The 11,446-nt window shown below is 30.4% G+C and overlaps 1 protein-coding gene across 14 annotated transcripts in view; it reads left to right on the forward strand.

Moving 5' to 3' along the window:
- Window positions 1-10,055, forward strand: part of LOC131938356 (microtubule-associated protein futsch) — a 100,554-nt gene extending 90,499 nt beyond the window's left edge. For 12 of the 14 annotated variants that reach the window (XM_059296368.1, XM_059296367.1, XM_059296366.1 and 9 more), the window contains 6 exons: window positions 1,981-2,157; window positions 3,826-3,986; window positions 5,910-6,098; window positions 7,279-7,385; window positions 7,783-7,959; window positions 8,186-10,055. In XM_059296368.1, the coding sequence (XP_059152351.1) occupies window positions 1,981-2,157; window positions 3,826-3,986; window positions 5,910-6,098; window positions 7,279-7,385; window positions 7,783-7,959; window positions 8,186-8,335 (961 nt within the window). In that variant the 3' untranslated portion in view covers window positions 8,336-10,055. The remainder of the gene's footprint in view (window positions 1-1,980; window positions 2,158-3,825; window positions 3,987-5,909; window positions 6,099-7,278; window positions 7,386-7,782; window positions 7,960-8,185) is intronic. The other 2 variants (XM_059296380.1, XM_059296379.1) reach the window with 2 other exon arrangements.
- The last annotated feature ends 1,391 nt before the right edge of the window (window positions 10,056-11,446 follow it).

An 11,446-nucleotide genomic window follows, 5' to 3' on the forward strand; every position in this document is an offset into this window, starting at 1 on the left:
AGAATATACTTGAAATCCATTTCAAATTTTGCATTTTATTGATTGCATGAATTTTAATTTAATAATTTTAAACTCAACAAGGGGGAAGCACCTTTTAGGGTCAAAATGTATTTTCTTCAAGAAAATGTTTAGGAACTACACATAAATATTATATTTCAATTTTAATACTTTAAATTCCAGAAATTCCCCAAAAAGTATATTAAATATAGATATTTAAACTTATTTTAAAACTGTAGGGTTATTAAAAAGAGTTACCAATTTATAAATTCTGTGTTAGACTATCATATCAGTTAGTAAAAAAAGGATTGTTTTTTATCAGCTCAAAATGTTCATTTTGATTGTTTTTTGTTTCATTATGTTCAGCTTACAGTGTTGAAAAAAATGTCCCATCTGTAGTGTTTAGCAGTGAATATCTTTTATTTAGATAAATAAATATTTAACCAATATAAAGAGCAGGACAGTTGTAATAAATTAAATGCAAACACATTCTCTGTTATCTAGATTGCCTGCCTTTGTAAACATGTGAGTAATAACACTCAGTGGCCAGATTTTTAAAAAAGTGTAAACTATATCTTAGTTTTAGCTGGATGGTTATGAAGTTCTGTATTTTAAAAATAAATATAATTCAGATTTTTCCTTTCATAATGTTGTACAGAAAAAGCTGTGTAGCTGACATTGTTTATTGTAACACATTCTATTTTTCATTCCTAAATACTATAAAATGTGTTTAGATTTTTTATTTTATTTTGCTGCTAACATTTTCTGTAATATTTTTTAAAGCATCATATTTTTTGTTATTGTTAATTTATTTAATATACGTGTTGTCTTTTATTCCCAGGTTAACACATACAATTTTAGATTTATGTGTTGTTTTTTTTTAAAGTCGTTCACCATAATCTGCTGATATTCTTAGTCTTTGTCCTTTAGAAAAAAAGTGCCCTACTGCATGGCGAAGAAAAGCAGGATTAAAAGTGTCTAATCTATCAGTAGTTGTAGCTCATAATTTTGAAAACAAATGAAACATAAATTGTTGTGTGCTAGACAATATCTGCATGAAACCCCTAAACTTCAATACTCCTTTAGTTAGTTACATGAACCCAGCAAATCAACCTAGCACCATTTATAGAATGACCATTCACCTTACCAATCCTATTAAAATAACTTTGCACAAAGAAGGCACTTTTTACTGTAAACTTTCTTTGGTTTTTTATGTAAAAAAAACATCATTCAGTTATAAATGCAATAAGCTAACAATCAAACATTTATAATACATAGTTTTTTCTTCGACAATTTTCTTTCTTTATGTAAGTTTACTGTGACTTACTTAAAAAGCCAATTAAGTTATTATTTATTCTTTGTAAATTAAAGAAAAACAACTGCAAACACATTTTTTAAATAGTTAGCTTTAATGTTGTAGCATAAGGGGAGAGCATAAGTTAATTACTCCTTTTCAATGGGTGGAAATAAAAGATTATAACTTTAAAAATGTACAAATCAATTTAAAGTTTGAGCTGTCTTGTCTTTACATCAAACATTCTGTGCAGGCTAAGAGTCACCAGTCAGCTCTAGATGCAATTAGTTGGCTGATGAATGCATTTAGCCATCAGTATATATTCTGTTGTGTAATCATGTTACCTGGTAGATTTTACTCTAGTATCAACAACAGCTGTCATTAGTCTTGTGTTTAATTTAAAATCCCATTTTATTTTCCAGATATGTTTTCCTTTAATGATATAAATGTATTAAAATGTGTACTTTTATAACAAAAATAACTATTTGGCTTCAAACTATTTAGTCTACTGATATAACATTCCATTTGCTTGAAAGTTTCTATTCTAATGTTGACATTAAAAAAAAAAACTTACACTTTTTGTATTATATTAATTTGAAATTTTTCGTCACTGCTGTTTGGTTTTGATCTTGTCTTATTATCTACCACATTGATGCCTAAAATTTCTCGCCTGTTCTCTCATGTTTTAGTGACAGCACTGTGCGGAAGAGTGAACTCAAAAAGAGAAAACAGCTCCAGCAGCCAGACAAACCCCTCCCCCCACCCCCTAGCCCACCTGTCCCCCTGAAAACGGGTCCAGCATTAAGGCCGCCCGTGGCCCCCAAGCCTAAAAAACCCGACCACCTAAGCACCCCTGAGCTGTCTAGGTAACAGTTCTGGTTTCAGTGTTGTCTGCCATGCCAATCAAATTTGTTTGCTTTCTAATGGTTCACATTTTGTTGTTGGCTTCTTTACAGTTTTCCATTTTTTCAAACTTAAAACATTATTTTATTCCATTCTATTGTTTCGTAGAATAGATTTTTTTTATATAACCCTTTTCTTTTGTTTCATTTCCTTAGATATTTCTAGTTTTTAACCAGCTAAAATTTTAATACTAAATTGTAATGTAGAACCCAGAATTAATGAGAAGATAACACAGCTCTTTGCCTATATATGTCACATACAATTTGATCAACACTTGATGTTTGTATTAAGCATGTCAATGTTCTATGTTGTTGCCTTACACATCTGAATGGGATAGATGTTTTAACACCTCATGCTGAAAGCTCACGCTCAGTGTTTACAAAGATGTTACACTGTCTGATGTTAGCCGATGATGCTTGCAGTCTATTAGAAATTCTAAATTTTGATGAAGTTTTTCAGAGCATTTATCACTTTTTTCTCATAAAGCATCATTTTATGTGATACATTTGATTAATCTAAAAACACCACCCTCTATGATTTTTTGAAAGTTATAAAGCATCATCTTAATAATTTTGGTTGATCATAAAGTATGATCCTATGTGATTTATAAGTCACATTATTTAATGTGATACACAATTCATAAAAAATGATACACAAATCATAAAATATGATACACAAGTCATAAAACACAATACACAAGTCATAAAACATGATATACAAGTCATTAAACATGATACACAAGTCATAAAACATGATACACAAGTCATAAAACACGATACACAGTCATAAAACAAGATACACAAGTCATAAAACATGATACACAAGTCATTAAACATGATACACAAGTCATAAAACATGATACACAAGTCATAAAACACAATACACAAGTCATAAAACACGATACATAAGTCATAAAACACAATACACAAGTCATAAAACATCATCGTATGTGATCTATTTGAGTCATTAAACCTAACCCTAACCAGGAATCAGGTGTGACGATTATAAAACAGACCTTAACATGTGATACCCCAGAGAGTCATAGAACCTTTTCCTAACCAAAATCTTGCCAGACAAGATTCCACGTGAATCTTTTTAACATTGCATCGATGTCTTAATCTTAGCATTGTTTTTTTTTTTCTTAAATGTGACAGTTTGTACTTCTTTTATGTTGCACGCCAATGCTTAGCTTTGTGGCTAAAATAATTATCCAATTTTGATCATAGTTTTTAAAATCTAAGAGGGATCATTTTTAAAATAAACTCTTCATTGTTTCATTGGTTACAGTTTTTTTTTTGTAGTAGTTGTTTTCATTTGAATTTTTTTTTTCCTTGATACAAATTAGGTGTTAACATTAAAATAAATTTATATACCATTGATGTTAAGTAGCTGTTCTCATTTTGAAAAGGATATGACAATCCTTTCAAAAAGTATTGTTTAGTTCCATAGTTGAAAAAGTAATAAAGGTATTATTTTTCCTTCTATAGAAATGACATTTGATTGAAACAATTTGTTTAGCTCATTAAAAATGTATCAAATTAAATTCTTTTGCAACTTTAGAGATGACTTGATTAAAAAGATTTGTTAAGCTCGTTAAAAATGTATCAAATTAAATATTTTTGTTCCCATAGAGATGACACACAGTCGGATACCTCCTCGTCAGTTTCACAAACCTCCTATGACCCCAGCCGACCAAATGATAGAGTATCTGAACTGCCAGACTCAGTGGCTGAGGACAGCGATGGCGGCGGCGTGGCGCTACTCTCTGCTAAGCCCACAGCTTCTGCCAAAGGTAGGGACAAAAGTCTGAACAGGTGGAATTATTTTGTTCACCACATAATACCTTCATTGTTGTTGTGGTTTTTGTGATGCACACATTTTTAAGTCATGATTTGTTTGTAGTGTTTGTTGATGCACTTATATATTAAGTCGTGGATTTGTTTTTAAAAATATTACTGAAGCTTGTTGTTAGAAAATATTTTAACTTTTTTAGGATCTTAAAAATCTAACTTAAAAAAAAAACCAATAGGTATCATTGCTTTGTGTAGCTAGTAGTGATGAAAAATTCATTAGAGCGCAACTTGTTATTGTGTATTTTTTAAAACATTTACATTTTAAAGTCTCTTTGGATAGTAACAATTTTTTTTGAAAGAATAAACTTCTGGTCCTAAAAAAGTCAAATATTTTATAACATTCAGTTTCCCTTGATCTGAATAAAGTTTTGTTTGACCGTTTTGTTATTGAATTGAAGTTTGTAATGTTTCTTATTTGCCATTCTCTGTCTCGCCTTCATTTAACCCAACGTTTCATTTATTTTAATCTCTCTGCTCATTAGCGATTAACTCATTAGATTTGCATGTTGCATTCATTTTATATTTTTTAACAAAAATTCTTTAAAAAAAATCTTCTCCAATAATTTGGATATGGTTTTCTTTAAATTAATATTTCACTTATTTATCTTAAGAGAATATAGATTAGCAATGGGACATTTACTATATATTTTAATTAATATTAGGGGAATTAAAGTAAAATTAAATCAGTTTTTGGATGTAAAAAAATGGGTTAATTCCTAGTGAGCTTAGATGCATCTTGTCATATGTATTTGCATTGTATCACTTCATTAACTAGTCAGCACATGAAACCTTATCAGAACCATCACGTCTTCGCCAGTCACCAGGAATTCTAATCTCATGGGAGGCCACTCATTAATAAATACTGACCTTGCAATAATTATGCTTCAGTCATTTAATACACATTTTAGAGGCTGAAAAAATTATAAAATATCACTTCAAATAGTGCTTTTTATATTTTTTCAAACTTTTTTTCCCTCAATAGTATATAGCTATAACTTATTAAAATGTCTGATTTAAATGAAAAAAAAAAGTATGCAAACTTGCATGAAGAAAGTCTATTTTATTATTTTTAATACAACTATACACAATTTTACCAGATAATGAAGTTTTTATTTGATATGCACAATCCCTCTCCTTTGATTACTGGTAAATTACTTATTAAGTTGTTAAAATAAAAAAGTAATATTTATGCTAGGCTTAACTAAAATAAAAAGATAATATTTATGCTAGGCCTAATTAAAATAAACATTAAAGAAACACACTAATTAACAAACATTAAATGGAAAATGTAGAATTCTTATTAGCTTGCCATTTAGAAGTTAAACATTATAATTAAAACATTTTTTTCAATTTAAAACTGTTAAACTAGTATATAATCAAAATAATTCTGAGAAAAAAATTAAACTTAACAGTATTGTTCCATTTAGTCAAGTGCTACTTAAGCTCATACCAGCCTAAATATACAACAGAAGAATTAATTAAAGAACTGTCTCATCATCTACCTGCGTACACAATGAAGTTTGAGTACCAAACCCAGCATGCTTGCCAATATATCATTATATCTACCTGCTTGATACCCACACATACACCGATCATTATCATCTTACTGCATGATCATTTTTAATAACAATCGGTCACTATTCAGAACCGTGACTTCTTTTTCCTCAGTGTAGTCAAAATAAAAATGGACTATTTTTAAAAAAAAAAATTTCTAAATTAAAAAAAAAATATATTAAAAAAAGTATGTTATTTACAAATTTAATTGTTATATTTGACACACTCAGGAAAAAGATGCCCATTTTCTTGGTTTTTTGTTTTGTTTTATCTTGAGTTTTTACATCATTAACTTGCATGCATGGCAGGCTTCAGTTTTCCTAAATTCAATTGGAAGTCGTCAAAAAGCCGGGACAATGACACAGGCGGCGGTGTCATTTTACTGGCCAATCGCTCTCTGGTGTCGCAGCACTCCCAGTCCGACCCTGGGCTGGACTCTGTCGGCATTACCCTGGTCTCAAAAAAACGCATTGACACTGGGTACTGGGACTACGATGGTGAGTTTTAGCCAGCCAGTCAATACCTTCGTCCATCTCTGAAATTTTCCAGTCAAAAACTGAAGTAAATTCTGTTATTCTAGTCAAAAAAAAAAAACTGTACTCAAAAACTACATTGAATTCTGTTTTTCTAGGGAAATACACATACATTTAAAAAAAAAACAACTATTAAAACTCACAATACTAAAAAATGACATTAAATTCTGATATTCCAATCAAATACACCAACTTTTAAAAAACAAACAAAATATAAAAAAAATTCTGTCTCAAGACCATACCTTTTTCTTCTAGTAATAGTAACAATTTATTCTATAAAGATTTAGACATTTTAATATCTCGATTAAAAGTTAGAAAGGTATTGAAGAACTTGCTAACGAGCATGACATGCATTGAGAACAACAAATTTTATTGCACCACTTTTTGTGCATCTTTTTTTTCTTGGCTTTTCTCTGGTTCAATTTCAATTCATGTTAATTGTTCAATTTTTTCTTACATTTTACACTTTTTTTCTTTAAAAATTGGCCTCTTATTAATTTATTTTAGTATAGAATTTCGTCTACTAAAATAGTGGTTCGGTTTAGTTAAAGTTAAATGTTGGTTTAATTTTTTCTGCACCTAACTACAATTAATCTGACTAATTAATATTTCAACTTAATACTCACTTATATTCAATGGCTAATCCCTATGTTCTTTTTTAAACTTGATCTGTGTATGCTGTGTGTTTCTATATTGCATGTTATTACTATCTGTACTTTACAGAATTTATGTATCTACCATTTTAATAATTTTATATATGTATATATATATATATATTAACCAAACATTAGAAGCCATAGTAGTTGTATCGTTGCTATGAATACTTTAAAATACTAGATGAAGTAAAGGTCATAGTTATATATCTTTAGTTAAGTTAGCCTAGAATTGTGTATTTTAAATATGTTTACTGTTTACTGCTTTATTTTCCTCTTCTCGAGTTGTCTGAAATAATTGTTGTAGTGATTTCCCTTGTTTATCTGAGTGATTTCCCTTTCGGAAAAAAAATCTGAAATTTCTGACTGTTGTTTTATGTTTAAATATTGATACATTAAACTAGTCTCTTTAATTTGCAAGCTTTCCATAATTTAAATAATATTTAGAACTTATGATAAATAAATGTTACTTTTATTAAAATTTGAAATAGTATCAAGCATCAACAGTGACATTACCACATCCACAATGGTGAGTGAACCGGATGTGGAGAGGTCAGGGAGATTTACCCTCAACATCTCAGGTCCAGCCACAGTGGAGGTAAGACTACTGTTGTCTTTTGATCTTGATGTTGGTGTTAGGGTTTGGTGCTAGTGTTATATTAAGGTTAGATGTTTGGTGATTGCATTAATGTTAGTTTTAGCAGTTATTGGGTATTTGATCTATTTTGTGTTTTTATTGGTTTTAAGTAAGAATTTTGGCTATGTCTAGGATTTGATAATGAGTTGATGCATTGATTTTTGCATTACTCGGTAAAACATATCGGTAGATGTAATAAAAACAAGTTATTTGTTTTCTCCCTTTGGCTTCATTTATTGTACAAAGGGAAATAATCTTTGTTTTTAGTTTTACAAGTTAAAGCAAGCTGGAGGTTTTCTTTTTAATGAACTATCTGCTGCATAGTTGAATGCAATCATGCAAATACTATCTGTTACAGGAGAATACAGCAGCTAGCAAAAGTAATCAGAGCCAGAGCTCATCAGTGACAGACTGGAACACAGAACATGTATCAAACTGGCTGACTTCCCTTGATCTGGACAGGTACTCTTCAGCTTTCAGAGATAAAAGCATCACAGGAAGCCAGCTGTTGCTTCTGGACAGCTCAAAAATGAAAGTAAGATTTCTATAACACAAAACAAGTGCTATTTTTATTTTCCTCTTTTCTGATTCTTATCATTTAATTACAAGTTAGTGTTGAAAAGAATACATTTTTTTTTCTCAGCAAGGCTCTTATACAAATCACTATTTGACTCTCCAATTATTTTGGTCTTAAAAACAAAATTTTAAAAATAATTTTATTTTACTCAATTCAAATTTAGATAATTGACTTTGTTTTCCAGTCAATGGGGGTGACAGTCACCAAAGATCGAGATCTTTTGAAAAAGAAAATCAAAGAATTAAAGGCCAATGTGGAACGAGAGAAGAAACAGCAAGAGAAGGAGAGAAAGCTGAAAGAGAAGGAACAGAAACGCATGTCCAAGAAGAAGTGAAAGTACCATTGTGTTACGTCTGTCAATACTGTAAATAAGATTAGGCTAGACGGCAGAGTAGGGCTGGGTGTTTGTTGATAGTGTAAGCTTGTTGAAATATTTAGGGTTAAGAGAGGACTGTAAACAGTTAACATAGGACTCTTGAAATTATAAATAATTTTAATGATTTACTTCTTAAAGATTTCCTGTTACGCTTTTTATTTTTCTATATGATTTCCTGTTCAGTTTTATATTCTGTTAAAGTAGCCTTTTTATGTGAATTCATTTACTTCAGGCTGAATAGACTTACCTATTCTGATTGACATCATAAAGAAAACATTGTTTTAAAAACACATAGTTTGTTTCAAAACACTTCACAAAGAGCAGAACTGAATTTGTTGGCTGTAAACGCTAGTTGATATAGAAAAGATTGTTCCTTTAATTTTTATCCATGAAGTTAATTAAATTTATATACTATTTGTTATATTGCAATAATGTAAGATTTTTACTGGTAATTTTATTTATCTATTAAATTATTTTTAGAGGATGGTTTTTAAATTCTGTCAGAGCAGAACTAACAAAATCTATTGACCAAGTCTTATATTTGTTTCAGCATCTTTTATGTTGTTGATATTTTAAAACCTTTCGTTGCTAATATAAGACTAGTCAGTTCTTTCAAAGTTGTTTTGGCTGTGTTGGGTAGTATTTTTATAGCATTTTCTGTCACACTTTAAAAAACTGGACCCATCTTTTAAAAAGAAGTTTTTTATTTCATGTTTAGTTGGTTTTGTCCTGTCAGTGTAAAAAGATGGAGTAATTTTTAGATGAAACAAATGTATAACATTTTTTTTTCCTGCTCAATAGATAGCAAATGGGACCAGATTTATTTCTAGATTTACATAACCTTGACATTGCTTACAAATTTGAAAATAAACATTTGATAAGCGTTCTCTTACCTTTTTACCCAAGTGGTTTAAAAAATATTTTTATGGCTTAGGAAACAAAAAAATAACTGAAGAACAGACTAAATTTTAAAGTTTAGTCCTGATGCTATTATTTTATACTTTTATATATTTATAGTAATTTTAGTACAACAAAACATTTTTTCACCCTTGTCAAGCCAAATAAAATTGTATAATACTCTCATTTGGTTTCACTGGCCAAATGTGGAAACCCAACTGGCAAGATGAGATTTCTCTGCCAGATTTTTGCGCTTCATTTTGTCAAGGACTAACATGAACACTGACTGCTCAAACAATAACAACCTGAACGCAGATGTTATCATTGAAGACTTGTAGCCTACTACCTCCTGATAGTTGCAACATGGTTTAACATAACAGATCATCCATTTTAGCCTAGTGTGTAAAATAAGTAATTGAGACTTTTTTTTTACCACTAGTTTACTTTTTCATCATCAGGCATTTAATATGATGTGTAAAAATGTAAATCAAAGTTTAGAAAACCTGTTTAGAATAGAAACATCATGTTTATTGTTGAGCATTATAGAAATGTCAAGTTTTTTGTTGAGCGTTATAGAAATATTAAATTTGTTGTTAAGCGTTATAGAAATGCCAAGTCAAACAGTAGTGATAAACATTTATTGACTATTGTAGAGCTGATTGAGATTTGTTGAGCTCATGTCAAGCTACTGCAAAGCATTTTAGAACTGTTTAGCAACACTGTTACGTCAAGTTTGACTGAAGCAGTGTAGAAATGTCAAGACTTTGTGAAATATATTAGAACTGTTTAGTGACACTGTTATGTCAAGTTTGACTGAAGCAGTGTAGAAATTTCAAGACTTTAATAACAAGTTATGTAGTGTTTGTGAGGAACATGAGAAAAACATGAAGAGGTGCTTAAAGTCTGTGAGAGTTTTTTGACTGGGGCATTTATCAGTTCACTTAAATGGCAGTTAGCATAGCAAATTGAAGAGATGGCAACCTGGGCTAAAAAATCCTGGCCACTTCACCACCCCCTGAGCTGTGGAGTTGAGGGTGCCATTGTGGTCTGCTGTTAGGATTGAGACCCACTTGCAGCACATACAAATCATGCCAAAAAATTATTTTTTACTACACTAAACTTATGACTACAATATAGTTGACATTTTGATGATAATGAATGGTTGAAACCCATTATAACATCCATTTGAAGATGATACATTGTATTAAGATAGTTATTATACTATCTGCGTTTTTGTATTTTGAAAAGTTATTTTTCTACTACATTACTATTGGTTTCATATTTTGAGATATTTGATACATTGATAAGAAAGGATGAATGAGAAATATTAAAGAGCTCTGTCTAAAAATAAGTGGATTGTGTTAGGGTATTGAAACATGTAAAAAGTTGATGGCATCTGACATTAGAAACTGGTCATTGTGTTTGGATATTTGATCTAAACTTTTTCATCAACCTCCACTGTGTCATGTTCATTTTTTTTTCTTCTATTCATCTAGTTTATACTGTAAGATATTACTATGTTATTCTTGTTTTTGTCTACTAGTGGCAATGAGATAAAAAAGGATGAAGGTGTCTGAACTGTTTTAATTGCCTTTGTATAATATGTCTCTACATCCATTCTTGTATGAAAACAGTTTATCATTATCCATCATGTATCTGGGTATCCACGGATATGGATGGTGCCAAACGTCTTGCTGGTTCCACATATCCGGATGGCGCCACACATCCAGGTGGTATTGAACTCTCGCTAGCTCCATACTTGTCTCTGATCAAACAATATTATGTGATGTATTTTAATTAAAATATATATATTTAATTGACCATTTTTCTGAAAGTTGTGAATGTGGGTTGATTATGCGTAGAAAAATGTCAATATTCGTAATCAACATACATGTTTATCTTATCTGCGTAATGTTACAAATTTTTACTGATCATTAAGTGTTGGACTCTCTAAACTAAAACGGAGCTAAGAAGTGTATGTTCTTGATGCGGACGTATGTTATTCTATTTAAATAAATAGCTTTAAGCTGGACATTCATTCTTCAACTTCTGGACATGATAGATGCATTGCCTTGCCTGTTAGGGCTTCCATTTCTTCTTTATCACGGATTTATTCCAGAACTTTCAAATTGGGTGCAACTCAGCACATTAGAATGTGTGAGGTGAAAACTT

Source organism: Physella acuta, unplaced genomic scaffold (genome assembly GCF_028476545.2).
Source record: "Physella acuta isolate Inbredline_101_S28 unplaced genomic scaffold, ASM2847654v3 ptg000242l, whole genome shotgun sequence".
Classification (NCBI taxonomy): domain Eukaryota; kingdom Metazoa; phylum Mollusca; class Gastropoda; family Physidae; genus Physella; species Physella acuta.